Genomic DNA, 25,612 nt, shown 5'->3' on the forward strand with positions numbered 1-25,612 from the left:
ATATATGTAGAATGTCAGCAATAGCCTGTCTTTGGCTAACTTTGTTTAGCTTAGCTTGTAGTTCACGGTCTATTGTTGATTCTTGTTATCATTTAGCTACTGATCCTAGACACATTACATTACTATAACATGTATAAAGTGTGTATTGAAGCATTAATATCTCTCTGCATCAGGTACAGTATGAGTACTAGTAGTCTGGTAGGTCGGTGCCCGTTAGCGAAATTAGCATGTGTAATAACTAGCTGTGAAGCTATTTTAAGGTGAAGCAAAACATTCAAATGATGTTTATGAGCTAGTTATAGTCTACCAAACCAAAAGTCATGAGCTTGAACACTTGTAAAAGCAAGCTTTCTTTTTTAACCTGTAAGCATCGAACAAATGGGCAGACAGAAATATGTCTATTTATACTTATTTACAGGTACATATATCTATATATATCTATATATATATATATATTTCTCAGAGTCTGTGTGCCAGAAATCCGGCTATATATCTTAAAATCTTGAAACAAATATTCCGTACCAAAGAGGATTCGATCTCGGACCAAGCCATTCACAAGTCTTACACCTAGCCCACTAGACTATGGAAGTCGAATTGCTAGCCTGCCAATATAAGGCATTATATAAGAGCAATACCTAACTGCTTTACGTATGACGCGGGTCATAGCATAACGTCACGAGAAGCTGTTCGCTCACATTATTAAACTGCCTAATAGCAAACTCTCACTACTTCTCATTATTTGTAAGACAAAAAACTTTTCGAAAATATGAAGTTTGAAAGTTAGTGTTAAAACGTGAATTCAGTGCACTGTGTTGTTGCTGCTTGCATATATTCTGAACAACTGACTGACTAACATAACATAAGGCATAACGTAACGTCATGAAGGCAACTCAGACAGTAAGGCCTAACTCATAGGTCAATAAGTACAGGCAAAGGATAGACAGGACAAGGACATGAAAGGACAAATGAAATCACATGTCATTACAAGTTATTATAACAACAGTTCGAATGGCAAATGTTGTAATATGTTAAATACAAATCAATTTTCTGTCCAAATACCCTTCTATTACACGGGCAACGCCGGGTGGCACAGCTAGTATATATACAGTGAAACTCGGATAAATCGCCCTCGGATATATCAAACAAATGGTTAACTCGAATGTATTTGCTTGGTCCGTTCCCACGCAATGATAAATGGCTTTAGATAACTCGACCAAAACTCCGTTAACACGAACAGTTTTTTGCCAAATGGCTACCGAGACGGTTGTTACTATCGCTTTAGAATATAACTTTTTTCCAAGCCATAGAGATAAACATCGACTTTTAGTAGTTTTTAGGCCTCGTTATTACCAACATCGGCAATTATTTTCATTAACGACTTTTCTAAAGGTTTGCAAAAATCAAATTTTACCAAACATCCGCTTAGCGGTAAGCCCTCCGAAAGCAAGAAAAGCGAGGTAAAATTTGGATAACTTTAAAATAATATCGGCAAAATTGATAATGGGTTTTTAACAGTAAAGCAGTTTTGTAATAACTGACTTACCGCAAAATTGATCTTGGTTAAAACGCTCGATAGAAAAATACGTATGTATTTTTTATGAACGGTTTAACTGCGATCAAGTTTTGCCAATTTCAATCTGAGAACGTCCTGGCAGTCACATCACCTAAAGCAACAAACAAATCTCAAGTGATAGAAAAATATCTATACTTTCTGATTATAAATATTTAAAACTTCACACGAGAGACCCTTTAACTTGCAATCTATGCTTTTGATTGATATATAGTTTGTATCTGTACATGTATCTACTGATAAATACGTGCACTTATGACTGTCCTGATAACTTGGACGCTCTAATAACTCGAACACTTTTGCTCGGTCCCTTGAAGTTTGAGTTATCCGTGTTTCGCTGTATTTCTCAAACTCTGTCTGTCGGAAATCCGGCTATAGATCTTAAAATTTTGGAATAACTATTCAATACTGAAGAAGATTGGATCTCGGACCCAGCCGTTCACCAGTCTTGCGCCTAGCCCACTGGACTACGTACGTCTAATTGCAACCCTGCCAAAATAAGTCAGGATATGAGAGCAATACCTAACTGCTTTACGTATGACGCGGGTCATAGCATAACGTCGCGAGCAGCTGTTCGCTCACATTATCCAACTGGCTATAATAGCAAAACTCTCACTACTTCTCATTGTTTATGAGACAAAAAACTTTTTTCATGATATGCAGTTATGTAGTGATGAAATATGTGGTGATATGTAGGGATGAAAGTTAGAACAGCAAATGTTGTGATATGTTAAATACAAATCAATGTTTTGTCCAAATACTTTTCTATTACACGGGCAATGCCGGGTGGCACAGCTAGTATATCTATAAATATAAACATCAGCAGCAGATAACAAATAAAAAAGATCTGATCACTTAAGGACATTAATACAAGTCGAGCATATTTTTACTAATACTTGATAAAGTTCAGTTCTTCAAAGAGGAATTGAAAAACCTTTGACTTACTTTTGGTTTCCTAAACTTGAATCAAACAGCATAAAATTGCTAGATCAGACTAAAGTTTAGATATGGCCAACAAGTAATAAAGGAATATAGCTTTGCAATAAAAATCTTTTTTTGTTTTGTAATTATAATAAATCTTACATCTCAAAGTGAGTTATTGAGCCAAAACGAGCTACTTCAAAATTAGCGAGGGAGAAATTTGGACTTTTGCATTAAAGCAGTCTCTGGCCATTTGTTTGCTGCTTACTTATGTATCAACTGGAAAGAATAGTATTTAATGCGACTAGCGCACAGGCTGTAAATACCATGATGAATAAAGTTGATTGTCCTTGCCTAATCTTATAATGCACAATAGTATAAAAATGTCAGACAGGCAAATACCTTGTTGCTTTTTGCTTATCATTGTGATTGACAGACTGATTTTTATGCATGTTTAATCAATATTTGAAGAGAGATGGTCGCTGTTTTCAACCAGATTGTACCACAGCCTTTAAATTTAATTCTCACATGCGATTGGTGTCAGAAAGAAGTGGATGAACTGAAAGTTCTATTCTGTCAACATTTCGCCTGCAGAAACTGTCTTAATACGCTGCCATGAATGAGACCACATATCAGTGTCAGGCTTGTCACACGGTAAGATAGCAAAGCTCTATATGCTGTTAACACTTAATTTTCACACAACATTAAGACACTGTTAACACTGTATTTATTTGTGTGAAAATGCAACTAGTTAACAATAATATTAGTATACATTACAAAGTGTGCACTTACAACTCTATAACTATCCGGATAAGCTGCTGATATGGCTAACAATGACCAATTTTTCAACAACGCACAATAAAAACTTTACACCCTGGTTGCACAGTTTAATTGTTCTTGATATACCTATTTTCAATTGCTTTTTTATAGTTTTTATACACTGTGTATTTGTTGAATAGATTATTGTTTTAACTGGCTTCGTGTAGTCACCAATGAAATCTACAGCCACCGGTTACACAAAGTTATTTCTAATGATGTTGAATTAAACAGCGACAACAAAGCAATAGTATTTCCAGAAATAATTAGATACCCATAAGTCAATATTGTGCAAGTTGAATAAAATTATGGCACCATTGCAACAGTTTTTTTTCTGTAAGAAAAACAGTGAACTCTAATACTTATAATAATTGTATGAACTGCTTTCTTTAAATCGTGAAGCATATTTATTCAGGCAAGTAACTATATTTAGCTTAATAATTCAGTTTGAAAAACTTTTAAACTTTCAGGCTTTCAAAATTCAACTGTTGGCTATTAAAATGAGAAATTTTTAAAAAAATTTCACAATTTACAAAGTAATCTAATGCTACATAAGATTATTGATTTTGTGTTCAATTTTTTTAACATTTTTAATCTACTTTCTTCTTGCTAAAATTACCTATCAGCTTTTAAAGGCTCACTATCCACAAAATTTGAAAATAGGTTGCAAAATATTAAGTTAGTTAACAGTTAAACTTTTGATTTAAACCATACTGCATTGGAAATTAGTACGAACTACTGAAAAGTGTTCTTAATTGTGCAAGAGAATATGTTAGAACACATACTGTTTGTGTGTCACGGAAAGAGTATAATATAAAAAATACTATATTACAATATAATATAAGTGATTATTTCTAACGAAAATTAGCGATGATTTTACAGCACACATTGGACATAAAATTTGGGCAGCACTCAGAGTAAATAATTTTGAAGCTCTATGAGTGTTGACTAGCAAATGAGATTGGTTTTATTAACCAAGAAAAATAAATCTTTTACTTTTACTTCATATCTAATATTTTGAGTTTTCCATAGACATGAGAGGCAATTTGAATGTTATGTCTTTATATATGCACGAGAGTATTTAGTCATTCATTCAGTTATAGCTGTAAAGTTTAGGCTAGAAAAAATTCCATTTTACTGAGGTTTCAAACTCACAAACCGACAAAAAAACACGAATAACCACTAGATTATGCCATTATTGTCATTTTCAGCTCTTTGTCTATTGCTATTATGTTTGCAGGTTACAAACTAAATTTTTGTTTTTTATTATCAATTAATAATACATTTTGCATTTGTCATTCTTTTGGAAATATTTGAAAGTCGTTTAATAGTTCATTACCTATTTTTTAATTTGTAATTTTCAATTGTGAAATTTCATTTTAAAATGGGCCGTTACACTCATATTTTTAGTTTTTCTTCAGAGTGATAGCTAAATCTACAAATTACTGATTTGTAGATTTTCTACGAACATAAAACATAACTTTTTTCAAAGTTATGTTAATATTTCAGGTGTGCCCTGTTCCTAATGGAGGATATGATTACCTACCCGATAACTTGTTGACTCGACAATTAACTCAACAACTGCATAGAAAAGATTTGTCTCAGAGTAAGAAAACTACTTTAGTGTTTGCAATTATTTAATAATTTTAGTGATTTTTAGACAAAAAAGGTAATTTCTGTATTATATACATGTATTTATCAAGATATTGGTCATAATTTCAAAAAGCAGCAAGCTCATGCCTGATAGAACCATGAAGAAGTTTTTCAAATGTGTTATATTTACAGGTTTTAGTTATTTTTGCTTTACAATGCCTCCAGTGACGTAATTGCAATTAAAAATCAAATGCCTGCAATGCAAATTACATTTACCAAGCTAGAATTGCTGTATAATAAAGTTATTGTTGTCATAAAAATGTTAGGTCTTATTAAAAATAATTATGTTGTGGCTAGCTAGTTTAGTTTGCCTGACTAAAAATTTTAATTTTACCAGTGTTTAGATTTCTTTTAAAGTTTTTTCTTTGATGTTTTAGTTACTTATAAGGACTTGGACCTTTCAGTTCTTAAAGAGAGATTTTACAGACAAATGGTTTCAGCAGTCAGGTGGCTAAAACAAGCAGACTGGATGGTAAAGCTACAAGCATTAAATTATCATCAAACTGCTAGAATGATCTGTGTCGGAATGCATCTGTTACCGTTGACAAATGCATAACTGATATGCAACAGAACATTGTACTAAGAAATAAAGCAAAATGTAAAGAATCTTGATTTAACATATTCTGAACTAAAATAGCAGCTTTGAATATACTCAAGATAAAAAGATGAATCAAAGAAAGTTCATTTAGTAGAAACTTGCTTCCAATCATATATCAACGTTGCTTGATCAACTTCATCAGTAACATCAATTTATGCAAACTTTAGTCTCAAAGATCAATAAACCAAGTGTTATCTAGGATGTTTTCCATTTTTAATTAGATAGCCTACAGTGTGCATGCAAATTTCTAGCAAGAATTGCTATACTGCTCTTTAGACAACAATCGTTTGAGAATTTGTATTGAGGGTAATTGCCTTTAATGCATGCAAAGACAATTTTGGACTATTGACTCAGATGATTGTTTTATAGGCTGGCCTTCAGGTAACTGATGAAGTTTTGAAAGGAAAGATTTTTAACGAGCTGAAAAAAGGCATAGAGCATAGGCTGCTGAGGTTTGAACAAAATTGATCAAAAGTTTGAAAAGCGGAGAGATTACGACCACTAAGAGACATACACGCGCGTCTGCGCACTCATACACAAATGCACACATGCATGTGCACAAAAAATTACCAACACGTTACTTGCAAATATATTATGAACAGTTTTGGGCTACTTGAGCTTGCTTCAAAAGCACTCACGACAATCTATAAACAAAAATAAAAACAGCTGCCAAAATTTCTGTAATTGGTTGAACAAAACAATTTTGTTAGTGTGATGAACTACATATGCCTTTTTCAGCTGTTACATTATATATTCAGAGATTTTGACTTAAATTTCAATAGTTCAAAGTTTAAAATAAAACCAATATTGGTTAAAGGTTGTGCAGAATCAATTTCATTGTATTTCAACAATTTTCTAGAACTTATTTAAAAAAATCATTACTTTGAATGAGTTTCTGACACCTTGATTAGTTGCTGATGTAAACGTCCAATTTATCGCCAAATCTACTGTAAGCAGAAATTGACAAAAGATCGCTTTTTATCCCTACAGTGCTAAATTATTTAGCTTGAATGCATTGAAAAATTGAACTCGACAGGCACCTAATTAACACCAAGTTTATTAGTTTTGAAATATAAAATCGCAGATAAAAAATCTTATTTGTGCAAAGTGCACTTTTTTTGACCAGCCAAAACTACTGTCTTTTCACTGGTTAGCAATGATACAATGTGAACTACTAACAGCAATTGTTTTATAGAATCTTCACTATTAAACTTGTTTGTTTGCCTTGCCAAGCTACCAGCCTAAAGCTTTAGTTAATCCATCGTTTTTTTTTGACGCCATCAAGTCATTTGCACATGCGCTCGTTCACGAAAATGCCGCCATATTTGTAGAAAACCATGTTTTATTTTATGTACTAGTACTTTGTGGTGTTTTTTTGATACTATAATAAAAAAATTGCAAACAAAAGCACTGTTTTTTAATTCATTGCAAAAGCTTCGTGTTTTTAACGATAAAATTTTCTATAAAGATGGTCGAAAACGATAAAATGACGTCACGAAAAAATGAAGGATTGACAGTTCACCATTGATTTGCAGTAATCAGAATGAGTAATCTAACAAGGTAATTTTTTGAAGTAATTTCACACTTTACCTGACTCTTTTGACTTCTGACTCTTACGTGTTTTGTAGCGATTACTGCAGTTGAGCTACATCTTTGAAGTTCGCACAGGCTATGAAACTATGAAGCAAAAAATAGAGGTGTACAGAGATGAGACTGAACAGCTTTGTGATAAGAAGGTATTTTTTCTATTGACTTAGCCAATCATTGTTAAGGTTTTAATCTCCTGACAACTGAAAGACAATCATTTTTGGATATGCCTTGACACACAAACATTGAAACATTCATCTAAAAACTGTACAAATCTATTATTCTAAATTTGCAATAAGTTTCACCATGCATTATTTAAATTTTCTTTTACAGTAAACATAAAACTATTAAGAGTCTAAATTGAAATATACGATGTGAAAATATGGACAACAACAAAATACCTGATCTAAGTTGTTTTAGTCGTGAATAATTATAATTTATCATATGTTTTGCTGTTTGCTTGTAATAATGATAAAAAGATGCATCTCAAAACATGCACTATTGTTTGTGTGTCTGCAAGGTAAAGCAAAATTTTAAAGTTAGTTTTTATCAATTTTAAGGTACTTTGACCTACATATATTTATACACTTGTTTGTAACATAATAAGTATTGCAGCATTGTAGTAATCAACTGCTATATCTATTAGAGCATTATCATAATTTTTTACTTATTATGTTAGGGTTCTGTAGTATATAAACAATTAAAATACAGATAAATACTATTTATAAATAGCTTAACACGCAAGCTTTGCGTCATGCTATATCCAAGTTGAGTAACTCTTATTTCCAAATTAATAGCAAAAATTTAGCATAGATTTTTGAACTTCAATAAAGCAGTTTTAATTTGTCAGTAAAATGGCAAATACTAATAGTGTAAAGTTAAAAAATTTGAAAATGCAAGGTAATTCGGTTAAACTTTACTCATTTGAACTTACCGTTACGCTTAAACAAGCATACGCATCTATAGGCCTAAAATTTGTTCATTTATGGGTAAGATTTTTTATTCTGCAAATTGCTAGATTTTAGAACTTCCTATTAAGACTTGATTGAAAGTATACAGTAACGAGTAATTTTTTAAGTAAAGGTTTTATTTTCATATTCTTTAAAATTAATTCTATTCTAAATTGTACTATATAAGAAATATTAACCTAAAACAAATTAATATAAACCTTTTGTTAATTGTTGAGGCCGCAATGGTTAATGCATCCGGAGGTATCATTCAATTTTAATGTTGTTGTTGTTCTCTGGATAAAGATAAAGTATGAATTCCAAAATGTTTTCAAATTACATTAAAACAACTTTTGTTACAGTTCAAATATAATTTGCTAGCATTTTAATTTTTAGGTATTCGTTTTACAGTTATTAACCCTTGCAAAGCAGGGTCATGCAGGTCAATAAAATTTTGCCGCAATATTAATAGGCTTGCTTGTAAAAATTATTACAGTTACCTTACTACTCCACTCAGACTAAATTTTAGCAAAATAAATAATATGACATCTCTAGCCATTTTTTGGAAAAAACTAATTAGGGCAAAACGCCAGGAGTACAAAAAATTACCAATATCAATATGACGCTCTAATTAAACTATGATTATTAGACCATCAGCGCTAATTTAAAATTATCCTAGTCTTTATTTTCAACAACGAAAAAAGGACTAATGTAAATTATTTGCAAAAATTTAATATACAGAAAGTTGTATAAGAGATCTTTGTAAATTGCTCTTTGCTGGTTTCAATAACATCGACTAGCTTTAACCTTTTTTAAATGTAGTAATACTAATGAGGTACGTGTGGGCAGGGATAATCGTCAGTTGCTACTATTTTATTGTATGTCTATTAACATCTTGCTAGCAATTTTCAATGTGAACAAATACCTGAGATGGTAGTAAATTTTACTTTAAAACTGAGTTTTTATGTATTATACTGTCAACTATGTGCTTGTCTTACACTAATAATTAGGTTCATGTGTTTATGAAATATTATTGTTACTCGTTATTCTCTTGCTAAATAATTGTAGACAGCAAATAGTGAATGTCGATAATGTAAACATTTTTAATAAATAATGTAAAATAAGATTCTCAAAAGCATTAGAAAAAATTCATTTTTACTTATATAAATATAAATGTTATATTCTTTACAAATTATGATGTTTTTATTTTCACATGAAATTGAATAGTATTTTTTGAAATATGATATGTAACAAATTTCTATATTTTCAAATTTAATGTATTGTATTCATAGTTTATTTGATTTTAAATAGGAATTTACCTTTGCTATCTTCATATTAATTATTATAATATTTATAAACAAGAAAAAATATTTTGATGCTAATTTTATTATTGCTGATTATTATAAATAGAATGACCCCATATCAAAATATCAACTTAAGTTCAAATTAGAAGTTCTGTTAGTAAGTACTTACTGTTCATATTCTATCAAATATTTATCATTGAGGTTGCCAACGTTTTTACCAACAATCTATAAAGTCACAAGGAATTTTAGTAATTTTACCTAGTGAAATTGGTGAACAAATAATTTTAAATATCATTTAAGAAAAAATATTTAGCTTAATTGAATAAAGCATATGCATATTGATACAATTTTATTTGAATTAATTATCTTTTAGTTTAAAAATGAATATGGTGGTAATTTCTATATAACGACTAAACAATAATGTTTTACTTTGGTCGGGTTAGAAATAAAGTACTAAAACAGCTATGCAGGCTACTTGGTATAATATGCTACTGGTGCAATTAGCATATGCCATTTCAAAAAAAACCTATAGGAAAAGTGCCAACTAAATTTAAAAAAGGCAAAAGTTACCCAAAGCTTTACAATAAATCGGAAGAATAAACTAAAAACAACAGTCAGTGGTGTTGTAATTATTGTTAAAATGTGACTTAGGAAAAAAGACAAATCAAGATAGAAAAAGTATGTAAGACACCAAAGCAGTGTACTATATTACCACAAGTCAGTAAAAATAGGGTGTCACATCATGTTGCGCTACCAAGTTTATTAGTGTCTTATGACTATCATGTTGTCTATTTGGCACATGCATTTGCATTTTGATGAGACATCACAAAATTTCCTTTAGGCTAGATCATGGACCACAAAACAATTTAAAAATGTTTCATAGTTGTCGATAAATAAGATGGCATTTTATGACATACTAAAATTTTTAAAGGTTTAAACATTTGTTTAAGATTCACTAAAGTTTATGCAAGTTCTTATAAAACCTTACTTACACGTCTAAGCCAAAACAACAATTCCAAATTAATGATTGTAATTTATCAGTGCATATATACACATATACAAAATATATGTATGTATAAAATAGTGAAAAGTTTTCTTCCTATTTTAAAATATTTTACCACTACATAATTATGCACATGTTTATATTAGCGTTTGCACCCTTCAGGTAAAATTTACAGCCACAAAGGCACGTTATAAATTTTTGCAACTCACTTGTGATGGTTTTTGCAAATCTAATCAGCAGTCGTTATTGCACCCAATGCTCCAATGAATCCCGGAGTTATAGTTTTTCTCATCTATGAGAATCAGAGCTACTAAAAATTTCTCAAGAGTTTGTCGCATATATGATAGCTTTTGCCCTAATTTTGCACAGTAAGTTAACCATGAAATACTCCAAACCAGTTCATGACAATGATTGTCATATTATACTGAATAGGTCTCAGGAATAGAAAAAAGAGTGTGTGAGGAGATAGCAGCACAAAAAGAAGCAATCAGAAGCCTTCAGTCTTACATAGAGCTGCAGCCATCAGTAAAGCAGATGATAGAGTGTTTAGCAAATGAAGAATGCTCTGAGGAAAAGTTGAAGGAAGCGCAGATGCTTGCCGAAGACTTTGGAAAAGCCTGCAGTGTTGCCCAAAGCTTACAAAACTGCAAGTGTATTTCTGCTAAATAACTTGATGCCTAAATATTTCACTTTGACCAAAATTTCGGTGCAGATATCGCAATGATTCAACATGTTGTTAACATGAGCACCAACTCAAATACTTCTTCAAACTAGTAAATAATTATGGTGGGCATTTTAAAATTATTATCAATTCTAAAAAAATATATATCTTATATCAAACCATTACCTAGCATGAGAAAAAAATATGCCTGAACTATAAAATCTGTTTTACTCAGGAGTCTTTTTAATTTTGGTAAGCATCTAAATAGTGAACTAAACTTAGTGAGTCATTACGATGTTTTAAAATGCAACAAGACATTAACTTAACTACAGTGTATATGTAACATAAAATAACTCTATGGTTTGTTTTGAACAATGCTTCAATTCAAAGTTTGAAATTCAAAGAGTAAATAAATGAATAATTAGATAAAATAAAAGGGTTCAAGGAAAAGTTTAATCAGTTGTAAAAATAATATTATAAGCCCTTCTGAAAGTTACCAAAAAATTTTGAGCATTATTAATGGAACTTGAATAGGCTCAAAATAAAATGACTAATGTGATTCATTTTTATACCAAGATGATTGTGCCTTAAAAGATTCTGGCAGACAAGGGTCAATTTTTGCAAAACTCTAAAACTAAGAAGTTTATTAAAAACATTCTAAACCTTAAATGAAATTATTTTTACAGGCCTGAATGACCAACCAGAACTTGAACCTGGAGACTCAGTAAAGTTGAGGTGCAAATTACATGGAAACATTGATCAATCTCTAGAGGATGATGTGACTCACATGAGTGTTGGAATTCTACATGAAAAGCTAGAAGACAGCAAGGTTTGAATAATTTTGTTCTGATGAGAACACAACGTATGAAAAAATAAATAAAGCTAGTATATACATGGAAAAAGTAAAAATATAGAGTGTTTTTTTTTCCATTTGTTTGTTCAATCAGTGTTTCACCATAATATATAGTTTGTGTCTACTTTGACCTAATGTTTCCCTGTTTTGTTTCTTTTTATAGCTTTTTAAGATATTTTGTCAGAATATATGTAGTTCGCTGTTGTTTTAAGTTTCAAAATTTAGCATAGCTAGCGTCTAATGTAATAATCTTTCTGTAATACATATCTTAAATTGTTTGTAACTTTTCTATCTTTCTCTAATGCTCTGATTAGTTTGATAAAACTCTACCTGATCAGCTTTCTATTCTGACTCACAATAATTTGAGTTTTTAGTGCTTATTTTTAAAAGGTATTAATTTAAATGCTCAAAATTAGGTAATATTTCTACTCAACTGTGATTTTAGTTAAAACGATAAATAAATTCGGTAATAATACTTAATTTATTCAAAAATTAAACAAATAACTTTTAGTTAAATAAAATAATTTATTCATTAAACATGCATGAAGAAATAAGGAAGATAACAATAACTAAAAAATTGTAAAAAAAAATCAAAAATCAGTCAAAATTTAATAACAAAATAGATGAATAAACGACTGGATTGCTGTTGTAACATTTCCACAAAATCAACAGAATTAATTGAACTACATGTAAAAGTATGCTGCACTAACCCAACTTTGATAAATACTTCTGTCAAAATGTTTAAAGGTTTTTGCAAAAAGGTCGTGCAACTGAATGTTCTGAGTGTTCAAAATTATAATGCAGTCAATGCTATCAAACTATTTTTAGGCTTTAGTCATCTTTCCTGAAAATGTCAAATGGAAGGGGAGTCTTTCTATGCTAGAAAAATCTTTAAAGAAATCAGAACTCCCTTACGTTAATGATCCAGTGAGGGTATGGGCTACTGACACGCACTTTCAGTGGAATGAAGAACTCTCAAAAGAAAGGTAAAAAATAATGTAGGCCTATGTTTTTCATGTAGGTAGCCAGAAGATTTGAAAAATCCCAAAAAAGTACAATTCAAAGAAATCAGAATTTAGATCATAAGAAAAACTTTTAATCTGCATTATACTAAAAGATGAAGTTTTCAAAGTGTTTTTTGTGATGGCTCTTTTACCTTCTTGTTTCGCATGGTGACCCAATAGAATTTCACTTCAATGCCAGGACTAATGAAAAACACAAAAGCATTTTTTTAATTTCATTTTGATATTTTGAATATAACTTTTGATATGGTTGTAGTTATGGAGTTCTCAAAATGATAGACAGTGCAGATGAAGATGCTCCAAGCCAGGAGTTGGTGGTTTACGTAGAGTTTTCAGAGTCAGAAACTTGGAAAGGGCTCTACAAAGAACTTCTAGACCCTCGAGTTTGGAAACAAGTAATGATTATATGCTTAGCTAATAGAACCTCTGTAAAAGCTAACATGAAAGTGCTTTGTAATGCTAAAGTTCCATTTTTTTCTTGTCAAATCTGCGTAATTCTCCTGTTTTTTGTTTTACCTACTTTAGCTTTGATTGCTCTTCTCTAATATTTAGTTGAAATACTTAATATCGTGTGTTAAATAAATTGCCCAAAAAATCTGTAGTCATTGAATAACTAATGTCTTTTGTTGATTTATTATTTTGGTTAGTTTGAAAGATATCTAAAACCACTGTTTCATTTAAAATTAACTCTGCCTTTTTCACCATCAACTGTCTAATTTATTTTTTTAATTTGTATAAAAGTTGCTATTCTCATTTAGCTAAATGCTTAATAGCTATTTAAATGATGCAAAATAGTATCATATAATTTTTTTAAATATCCTGTTGATATTTAATAAGCTCGTATGATATATATCAATGATGTTTTTTAAAGGTGAAGATCATTCAAAAACGGGGGCAAGACTACACAAACATTTTAGCAATCTCTGATGGAAACGAGGAAGTTCCCAGCAAAGAAACAACAGGTAATCACCAACTAGAATTAGTTGTCTGACTAACTATAGTAATACTTATTCTATAATCAAAAACTTCGTTAGGTTGGATTTTGTATTTTTTACTTGTTTTTTTATTTTTAAATGATTGAAAACTTGAAATGTTACTTTGAAATTAGGGTCAAACAGGCGTTTACAACAACTGATCAGTAAAATAGAAAGATAATTCGACAATAGAACAGGACAAGAAACAAAAGCTACAGCAACACTGTGAAACAGCTAATAAAAGTTTTCAAAATTTTATGAATGCGATTTCACAATATGTTGCAGGGAGATACTTTAACCAAAAATCTTTTTCTGCAGAACATGTTTTTTTTAATAGAATATAAATTATATACATGAACTTTAAACAAAAAAATATACTGAATCTTTAATGCTTGTATTGTTTTACTTATCGACTTATTTGTAGCGAACTGAACGTCTTAAAATATGTGAAGATGTTGCCAACAACTTTATTTGCTCCATATATGTTTTAGATATTTGTTTTTCCTTTGTAAAACAAATTGTCATTAATTTCATTAATTAAATTTGAATAAAAAAAATTTTTAAGTTTAACATTTTTCATGAAAGGCCATCATTAATGATTACACCTGTACTTAATTTAACTAAGTAATTAAATACCTGCAGTCTGTTTAATTTGCCCCACAAGTTGCTTTAACTAATAAGTAATCCTATCTACAAAAATAAACTTATCACCAAATATCTCTTTACAATTTTTAAAGATAAAAAATGCAGCTGTTTAATTCTGCCACAATTGTAGTAGCTATTAAGAGCAATCACTTTACTCCATTTGTTTAATCATTTGACATTTTGTTAGGTCTTGGCAATTTCAGTGGTTATTAGTATTAAAATGTGTTAAAAGTTTTTTAGCAAAGATTTAGTGATAGTCCAAGTGTCAGTGCACCTTTTAAAAAAAAAAATCATAATATTTTATTTTTTTTGAATAAATGCTGAATTGTTAGTATTTAGCCAGCTAAACCACCTACACAGTTTTATTTTGTATGCCGATACCTATTTAAATACTTTTAATTAATAAATATTTGATACAAAATTATTTCGGTTGATTTTTTCTTCTTATAATTACAAAAGCCTTCATGTCTAAGCCGCAACCTTAAATAGGTGCACCCTAAGCTTTAAAAACTTTATTTTTATTTACAGGTATACACTATGTATAAGCAACATCCACATTTTCCCATTCAATTAACTAACTAAATTTGACCTAGCTATGTGAGTCATTTGCCGAATCAATTTTCTCAGTCTGTCTGTGCACGTAGACATTGGCTGACGAGGTGGTCATTGGCCAAGAAATTTTCTCACTCTTGCAAGGGTTGCGTTATGCCTTCAGCAACTTACTGTACAGATAATAATGCCAAATCAGCGTGCTCATTTTGGAACGCAAGTCATTGTGAAGGATATTCAAATTTTAAGTTGTGAATGTACATGTAGCTTTAAATGCTTCCAACCGCGTTGCTGCCACAGTTATTGCATCAGCAAACTAATAGGCAAGGATTGCACCAACTAATGACCTCATCACATCAGTACAAGTACGAGATATTGCTCAGGGTTTTGTTGCTGAACAAATTATTTTTACGAAACGCGCTTTCTATAAGACAACTCAACTTCAAATGTAGTGAAGAGTTTACAGGTATAACGTTACACTGAGTGTATAAGCCACGCCCCAAAAGTTAAAACACAACTAGATTTACCGGTGTGGTTTCTACATAAATATTTACGGTATTTTGTCATGCAAATAATTTTCTTATGTAACTTTTTTTATTCATTCATTTTTCAGCTTTACTGCATAAAGTGAAAAATAATGATTTAACAAAAATCAGTTAGTTTTCATTATTGGAATAATTATCTATTTTTGCAGAAAAAAGGCCTAAACAAAAGCAAATAGCCAATGGTAAGGAGCCACCACAGGTTCAAGTTTCACTCAGTGCTGATGGTAAGTTTCTACCAATTGTCTGTTGATGGACTTCGAGTTATGTTATTTTTATTAATTTTGTAATGTTTCTATAATTTATTAAAACTACTGTATTAGTGTTAATTCTTTTTGCATTATCTAGATATAGATATTTTTAAACAATGTGGTAATATACATGTATCTTGTAGATCTCAGAAGCAGTCTTCAAAAGACCTATGAGCAAGGGAAATTTTGGGAAAAAGATTTTAGCAAACTGGTGAGTTCGATGATGAGTTATTTTCATGATGCACTCTGATAGCTATGGCACTATTTTATTTATTTATAGCATATGTACTAGTATTAGTTTTTCAATAAATTTTAACAATACCAAAAACTTCCAAATTTGTTTGATAAATATAGTAGTTTTTGCTAACAAAAGGTTTTATCAACATTCTTTGCAACTTTGTCGTTACGAATGTTTTTTCTTACTAATTTGTTTTATAAATGATCTTTACTCATAAAAGCGTTTTAAAATAATCTTGTCTTATATTGTTGCTTTCTTAAAAGTCTATGTGCCCAACAACATTTATTTGCAGCAATATTTTTTATTTTCAATCGCCAATGCATTTGCCTGTCCGTAATTAACGAGTTTTTTAATTAATTTCACATCAGTGAAATGATTTTGAGCAGAGCATTCTTTGAGTACTCTTTTATCATGCTTAGCCTTTTATTTATATATATATATATATATATATATATATATATATATATATATATATATATATATATATATATATATATATATATATTTATAAACATATATATTGATATATATATATAAATATATATATATAAATATATATATATATAAATATATATACATATATATATGAAAAAAAAAATTGTTTCCTCACCTCGGATACCCCGTATGGGTGGTACATTCTGCTCTAACTCGGGTCTCCTACCAGAGACCTGGGAGTTTGAGCACTCGCCTCAAGATCTTAGCTGTTCCCAATAGCGCACTTTTCTGCAACTCACCTTAGTTGATTGTTGCTGGTATTTGGGCAAGCCACATTTTATGCGCCGGTGTTATTGCGCCCAGTGCCCCAATGACTAAGGGATTACAGTTGTTCTTACATTTCAGCATTTATCAATTTCTTCTCCAAGAGGGAGATATTTCTCTACCTTTTCTTTTTCTTTGCTGGCTATATAGATGTCATTGGGTACTGCTATATCTATTATAGTAGCCCTCTTGTTCTCCTTGTCTACCACCACTATATCTGATTGGTTTGCTAGGACATGCTTGTCAGTTTGGATGTAGAAGTCCCAGAGGATCTTAGCGCGGTCATTTTCATTGACCTTACCAGGAGCTTCCCACCAGTTTTGTGGTTTATTAAGGCCATACTCATCACATAGACTTCTATACACAACACCTGCGACATGATTATGTCGCTCAGTGTATGCGTTCCCTGCTAGTTGCTTGCATCCACTGATGATGTGTTGGATGGTCTCAGGTGCATCTTTGCACAGTCTGCATCTAGGATCGTCTCTAGTGTGATAGATTTTCGTTTGGAGTTGCCTTGTTGGAAGCACTTGCTCCTGGGCTGCCATGATTAGCGACTCTGTATTGGCCGTTAGGTTTCCTTTGTTCAGCTACATATATGTCTGGTGAAGATCGCCAAACTTAGATATTTGCTGGTGGTAAACACCATGAAGAGGTTTCGTGTGCTAGTCAATTTCCTCATCATCAGGGCGTAGGTCCGTTGTAAGAGCAGCCGATTGAAATTCAGCTAGCAACTTATCTGAGATGGCCATGGAGGCTGCATATGCTTTGATGCTTTGCTCCTCCTCTTTCACTGTCTGCTGTACACTTTTGAGTCCCCTACCGCCATCTTTCCTATCAAGATACAATCTAGTAGTATCAGATTTTGGGTGGAGTGCTCCATGCATATATATATATATATATATATATATATAATAATAATTTAAAATAATTTAAAAGAAGATAAAAATTTTGACTATTATATTTACACTACTAATAGTTTCGTGTTAAAAACACTCATCAGGTGACATTCATTTATGCGCAGAAGCTTATATATACGTAGGAACATACAAGCTAGGCAGTGATCTTATAATGAGGCATGCAAGCACTGTAAATTCCCAAATTGATGGCAGTAGTAAAAGTGCAAAGGCTAAGCAATAAAATTGTAAACAATAAATGGGATGAAAAAAGCTAATCTATTAACTGTTTATTAGCAAAAATTTACTTGAGTGTCTACACCCAGATACCATTTCAGATTTCTTATTCAGTGTCGCCATATGTGGCTTGTACATAATGTAGAATTTTTCCCACAGACATAGTTCGCACTTCTTGGCACGGTTATTGTAAGCTGCTGATCTGTGGATAATATTCCATTTGATGGTATGCATGATGTTTTTCTCTTTGAGGGACCATACATGTTCGCTTAGCCTGGTTGCTGATCTTTTGCTGGTATTGATGAAGGAAGACTTGTGGTTGGCGTACCTCTTCTTAAACGTGTTTTCGGTTAATCCGATGTAGGTCTCTTTATTGTTATTTGTGCTTACTGTAGCTTGATATATAATTTGCTCAGTAAGGCATTGACCATTTAATGGACACTCGGTAGGTTGTCTGCAATTACAGCCTGGGTTTATATTGTTCCCGGTCTTAGTTGGTGGTATTTTCTTATTATTGCAGTTGTTAATGATACCTTTAACGCTTTTCATGCAACTATAACTAATCTTCACAGTGTTTCTGTTAAAGATTTTGTGTAAGTTGCTCATTGGGGGAAAGTATGTTGCTATTAGTTTGAGAAATTGTCTCCCTATATTGGTTTTGACTTCTTTATTAAACGGAGGGTTATACCAAGTGATGTTTCGTTTTCTTGTCTTGTGCTTATTGTTGTTGTTATTCTTTCTATATATCAGTTGGTGGCTATATCCACTTTTGTTTATTGCTTCTTGGTATGGTTTAATGTGCTTGTTGAATGAAGCTTCATCAGATGACAGTTCTGATAGTCTATTGTTGATGTTCTCAGGGATAGCTTTTAGGATGCACGGTAGGTGGTTAGATTGTTGGTGCACGTACACGGGTATGTTGCCGGGTTTTGAATATGGGTGGTACTTTCCTGTACGGAGGTCTAGTGTGATGTCCAAGTAGTTAACTACTTTCATATTGGCTTCAATGGTCACATTAAGTTTGTGCTCTTTAAATATACGGCATATCTCTTTCTTGGTATTGTCAATTTGTCGTGCTGTTCCGTTGAATACTGCCAAGCCGTCGTCTCTGTAAAGGCCGATGTTATATATATATATATATATATATATATATATATATATATATATATATATATATATATATATATATATATATATATAGTTATATATATTTATACGTATATATATATATAGTTATATATATATATATAGTTATACGTATATATATATATATATTTATATATATATTTATATATATATTTATATACATCTATACATAAATAAAAAGCTTATGTATATATAAATCTCAATGTTTGTTGGTCTTTTTCCGGACTGTCGTCCTTGTGTTTAGTTATTGCGATTATAAATTAGGAGTGAATCACTCGCTTCAAACTGTATTTGAAATTGTTAAATGTAACCTGCAAGTCTACAGACAGGTGCAAATAACTACTAGCCTAGTCCATCCTTATCACTCTTGATTACCTTACTTATCCATATCCTGATTTCAGGCTACAAACTAAATATGTAAACTTTGTTATTAATTGTTATTGCATTTTTTATTTGTTTTTTTCCGTTGAAATTTTGGTAAAAATGTATGCACACTTTTATGTACTCAGTGTTATTATTACTTCAACATATTCTTGGTTTTTATTTGGGTTTGTCAGTTCATAAAAACTGCATTGGTGTCAAATCATTTTCTGTTATAGCCGTTTTAGCAAAAAAGACAATCTAGCCATTACTTGCTAATTGTTTCACATTTAAACACTTTTAAAGTTGTTTTATTTTGCTTCAAATTTATTTTAACACCACGAAACACTTTTGTCATAATATGTAGTTTAGGAGTTCAAATGGTAAATGCTATCTATGTTGAATAAAAATAAATTTTCTGTGCGAGGCTTTTTTACTAGCCGGACAACACCGCTTCTATATAGTAATAATATAAGAACGCCATAACTCATTTGACAACCTGTTAATTGAAGTTTGGTTCATCGCGCAACAAGACAGCTCTAGCTTTTTATGGAATTGACTGGCTCCTTCAATTTAGAAAAACGTATGGCAGTTTTTAGCAGTTAGGTTATAGAAAAATATAAGACCTGCTAGTACCTGATCTCTCTTTCTCTAAACTGATCTTGTCTCACCAGTTTTTTGTCAAACTTGTTAACTTTTCACCTGGTGGTGTTCAACTTGGTCGTCTTTTTCCTATTTTTGTGGTCACTGGTTTCAATTTCTGTTTAAAGATCAACTACATTTTTAAGTGACTTTCAGGTTATTTGTATCGGCTGCTTTTTTAAGGCACGGTAACATGCTAAATATAAAAACTTCATTTTATAGCATAAGCTATGATTAGTCAATGTTTTTTTGTACTCAGAATAAATAAAAACTCCCTGATCATTTTGTGAAAAGGCAGAATGCTTGGTATTTGATTTATTCCAAACCTAAAAATAGTCCTGTAAAACATACCTAAATATGTTTTTGAAAGCAAATCATGATATTACCACAAAAATGAGAAAAGCGGTAAATAGCTGATGATTTTGATAGAAAACAGTAGTCACTGCAATAAATTTGATCTTAAATTTGAAATTTCAATAAAGTCAAGCAAAAGGAATTATCATGTTCATTTTGATGGAAATGCAGCTAATACAAACACTTCTGAGGGTTATACAGTTAGGATATCAGGAGCTGTCGGATATGTCAGGATATGTCAGCATATCAGGAGCTGGTAGTTGCAATTAATTCCTTTATCTTTTAGAATAAATTTGCACAGAGAAGAGCTTCCAGATTGACTGAGTTTAAAAAAGAAGGCGTAAAAGCCATCAGAGACTACAAGAAATCTTTTGAGACAAAGTGCTACACCAAAGTATACGTCTATGTTTTTATGCTTCCGTTATGTAGATCTAGTGGCATTCTATTTCCCTTTTAAATTTACAAAAACAATTTTTACTAAATCTTAGCATTATGAATGAAAAGCCGATTTTGCATCTATTTGTTATACTGCGCGCATTGTATTAATAAATACCTCATAATCTGCAAGTTTCCTTCAAGTCAGGAAAGATAGTGCAAAATTTTTAGTATCATAATTATTGTCATTTGTTAAGTTTTTCTGTAAGGCATCTGGTGATATTATGTGATATGATGTTGTTTGATTTGGCACAACATGGCGCAATGTAGCTTGTGTCTTCTTGTTGTGTTTTTATGAAAACATTTAGCTTGTCAAAAGACTGTTTAAATATACTAGTTCATATCAGTTCAAACTAAGTTTCGCTTTCATATTAGATTTTACTTTACATTTGGCACCGTTTAGATAGTTTAATAATATTTGATGTAGAAATATGCTGTTGCCAAAAAGTTAAAATTCAATTTTCTGTTTTAGATAGAACAGGAAAAGGTTGGTGCCGAGATTCATGAGCGGGAGATAATAGAATACATAATCTGCCTAGAAGCTGGTTTAGGAAACTTGGCGCTTCTAACATTTTTTGCTAAAGGCGGATTTGACGCACTCAACACGATAGACAATCTTCAAGCAACGATTCTTATTGAATCTTTAAAACGCTCTCATGAAATTAAGTTCTGGAACGACCATGTACGACGAATTGCTTATGGTATGTCTAACTTTTATGTGTGATTTGCATTTCCAACTACAGTGCACCCTCAGAATACGATTACCCCGATATACGAGTTTTTCAATTTACATAGTTGAACATGATGATTTTTTCACTTCACCATTCGAATCTTATTTCACCATACAAATCTTATTTCACCATACAAACTAAAATAGTTTTTTGCCTGAGTTTAAATTTGGCAGTCAGTGTGCTTATTGCGTATGTCACAATAACAAAACACCAAAATTATGTTCGCCAAAAATAATTTCACAACGTCTGAAAGAGAAACAATGACTGATTTCTTTTAGTTCAGCAGCTCTTGTGTGTAAAACGGTTATATTTATCCTTTGAAAACTGGTAGCAAAGATGGAGTCGCGACCCTTCAAACAGAAAATCAGTGCTCAGACAACTTTCCATAACCTGCTAACAAAAATCCACTTCATTACGAAAACAGCATCGTTTGGGATTTTTTGCCAAATTAAATTAAAAAGATCCGCTTAGAGTTATAGTTAAAGCAAAAACAGAAGCTGATAAGTGATAAAGTTTTAATGATGAAAAAGCTGAAATTTAGTGAAATAATTAAAAGACATACTAAAACTTAGCTTTACATGTGTATCTTTAGTAAGCTAAACTTAATTGAGGTGAATTCAAAGTTTATGTTATGCTACGTACATGTACGTCTGTCTTGAAGGTAAGAACTCCCTATGGTACGTACAGAAAATGGTACATTATAATGTTACAATTTATTGTAGATCATAACCTCTAAATAAATTAAATACAATAAAGTTACTGTAGGTAACTATAGTTACTAAAGTTAACATACTATTTTGTTACTAATTTTGATTAAGTACAGCACAATATGTAAAATTTGGAAGATTTTCACCAGGAGATGATTTTGCGTTATATAATTAGGCCTACTATCATGATTTTTATAACCCTACATAAAAAATTTTCACCGTTCGATGCCAACTCTAGAACTAATCAAAATTGTATCCTGAGGCCGCACTGTACATGTATGTGCAAAAATTTGGTCGATCATGAACTTTCACGTTCTGTACAAATTAGTACTTCAAAGATTTGAAAGTTGCATTTGCTCTATACAATAGTACTCTGGCAGTCCGATGTAACAAACAACTTCACAATTACTCCGAATTTATTCAAGGTAATTTACATATGCAAGTGACAGATTGTCTGTTTGCAAAGCGGAAAATTTTAAGAGTTCAAATCTTACTGAAAACATTCTTTTTCTGTCCTTCAAGTGTAGTTTCGGTAGAAAGTCAGATGCGGCTTTTATTATAGTAACAATTAAGAATTAGTATCAAAACAGCAACATTCAGTAAAGACTACTGTAGAACTTGTTGATTAGTATTGTTTCTATGAGCCAATAATTATTGAGCGTTATAAAATGTTGAGAAGGTAAAAGTGGTTTAAACATCTATAACAGATGCTGATTGGTTTTCAAAAAAGTGAAATATTGTGGTTACACGTAATGTGATTTGTGCTTATTTTACAGAGCATGTTTTCCAGCGAAATTTTTTGTCGAAAAATAAATGTATCAGTGTAAAGATAGCAATTAATTGTTAAAAAAGCTATTTACAGAACAGTTCTTCTTATGAACCTATAATATTTTTAGTGTGTTGCAGAAAACTGCAAATTCGTAGACTTTTTGTAAATTTATATTTTTCACTGCTGAACGTTAGTTTTGTTTATTAGCAACTGCATAACGTTCATTAAAGACCATAAATAACTAAATGTTGTTAGCAAGCCTAATAATAATAGGCTTGCTATAATAGGATATAGATTGCCTACATGCATAAAGAAGTCAGATGTGAGTTACAAGTTGTTTTGTAAACTTATCTCGGAAGAGCCAACAAGAACTTTTACCCTGGTTTTTATTATAAAATAATAAAATTGTAAAATTGTGTTAAATTAGATAATAATTAAAGTTAAGGATAATGATAATTAATAGAAAGTTGAAATTTTTCATTACTATTGTTATTTCTTATTGATGCTTCTTTTTATAGCTGACTAAAAGTGTGCAACGTCTCTCTTGCTGAAAAAATATAGTTTAAATGTTATATCGAAGGAGATAACTTTTATTGTTTTATATTCTAGCGTTGCAGTCTTGGAAATATTTCAAAATTTCATGTTTAATGAAAATTGATTGTTGTTTTACATAGCCAGTTGACAAACAAGTTTTTTTTCTAAAATGATGAATTAATTTAAAAAAAAAACATCACCAATGTAAAATGCAGATACCTGTAACTTGTTGTCAAATGTAAATGATTTTACATACAGTGTTTCTCATACTTTGACTGAAAAGTTTTGATATCCATATTAATTTTGGTGGTGGAAATGTATCAACATATGCATTTATTTAACAGTTTAAACCTTTAAATTTTAAAGACATTGATATGGCTCTGTTTACAAATGTTGTTTCTAAGTAACAGCATAAACTAATCAAATTAATTTTTGTACAGGGCATTAGACCACAAACTTCACTTTCGTTTTAACGATTTTCAAATATCTTTATCTACTTCCTTTGTTATAATGACAAGTTTTATTGGAACAAAATCTCGAAAAAATTAATACGAATCATTTGTTGGTGGGTCATGGATGATTGTCATGCAAATGAAGAACTATATAATACTAGCTATAATTTTCCAGATTACTTTAAGTCATGAAACAATGATGAATGTGTGCTTAACAGGTATGATGTTACTGTATATATTTTTCCGACTTTCTAAGACCATATAAATTTTTACGGTTCTAGTTTGAATAGCAGTAAAACACTTTTTTGTGGCATTTGCGGTGAGCCACCAGACTTTTTTACTACTGTTTTACCAAATATCATTGTATTACAAGAACATTTTGATATATTTAATAAAAGTTTAAAAACTACGAATCGTTGGACAAATTGCATTGAGTTAGTTACACACATTGACAAAGACAGGCAGGGTTCAAAGAGTTAGTTATCAAAAGCTTGAGCAATGTTGTTGATTTTCTCATTAAATCGAAGCTAATAATTGTAGTCTAAAACTTATTTTATATTGCAAATTGTGCCATGAAGCTCTTAATTAAACTGACAACTACAATATTATTAATGGCTCACTTTTGGCAACATATACAACAATGGCTATTTTTAATTTGATTTTCTTAAAAACTGTTATGATGCATTCTACAGACCTCATCTGTGAAATTTATACATATAACCATACCATCAAGTATTAGCTACAAAAATAACTGGAAATGTTTAAATTTGGAGATGCAGTTTTGTGTGCTCTTACAGATAAGTGTAACTTTGTCAAACATAAACTTATATGCACCATTGTCAAATATTAGCTTTTATCAAAATTAATGTTTAATTGTCTTGTTATAAATTAATTTGATAGCAAAGAAGGTAAATGACCCAGACAACAGTAAATGATCAATAGGTTTATATAGTACTGGTTAATCAATTTCTGATCTAAAATAAAAAAAGTGTGTTCAGTTCACAATAATTTTTAATGAACACAAAAGTTATAACACAGCTTCAGCCTACTTGTTCATGTTTTTGATTACATGTAAGATAGAAAAAGCGTTTGAACGTGGCTTTTGAAAGAAGATATTGTCTTGATATATTCTCTCTTTTCACAAAAAAGATTATCAATTGGTAGTCAAATAAATCAAGAAAGTAATAAAAAAGTAATTGTTTGGAGGCTTCGAACTTAATAGCTATGTGTTGCTGTAGCAATTTTAATGTTCTGTTTATCATTAGATTTTAAAAAATTGCCAATAATGCAGCTGTTCTTATTATGCCACACCATAACTGTTTAATAGAGTACCCTGATGTTGACCTAAATTTTTCAACTTTGGATCTCTACAATTTACTAAGTCATTTTACAATAGTTGTGTATAGTTTTGTAGCTAGTGGAATACTAGATAAAAATAATGGTTATATTTATTGCA

General features: G+C 30.9%; 1 protein-coding gene across 1 annotated transcript in view; it reads left to right on the forward strand.

Annotated features, from left to right (window-relative positions):
- Nucleotides 1–5,390: 5,390 nt before the first annotated feature.
- LOC137402743 (uncharacterized) overlaps nt 5,391–25,612 on the forward strand; it is a 29,285-nt gene continuing 9,063 nt past the window's right edge. The window contains exons 1-11 of the mRNA XM_068089247.1: nt 5,391–5,432; nt 7,187–7,294; nt 10,832–11,051; nt 11,747–11,889; nt 12,742–12,899; nt 13,192–13,330; nt 13,807–13,897; nt 15,798–15,872; nt 16,040–16,107; nt 20,815–20,922; nt 21,436–21,664. Of these exons, the coding sequence (XP_067945348.1) occupies nt 5,391–5,432; nt 7,187–7,294; nt 10,832–11,051; nt 11,747–11,889; nt 12,742–12,899; nt 13,192–13,330; nt 13,807–13,897; nt 15,798–15,872; nt 16,040–16,107; nt 20,815–20,922; nt 21,436–21,664 (1,381 nt within the window). The remainder of the gene's footprint in view (nt 5,433–7,186; nt 7,295–10,831; nt 11,052–11,746; nt 11,890–12,741; nt 12,900–13,191; nt 13,331–13,806; nt 13,898–15,797; nt 15,873–16,039; nt 16,108–20,814; nt 20,923–21,435; nt 21,665–25,612) is intronic.

Source organism: Watersipora subatra, chromosome 8, assembly GCF_963576615.1.
Source record: "Watersipora subatra chromosome 8, tzWatSuba1.1, whole genome shotgun sequence".
Lineage (NCBI taxonomy): Eukaryota > Metazoa > Bryozoa > Gymnolaemata > Cheilostomatida > Watersiporidae > Watersipora > Watersipora subatra.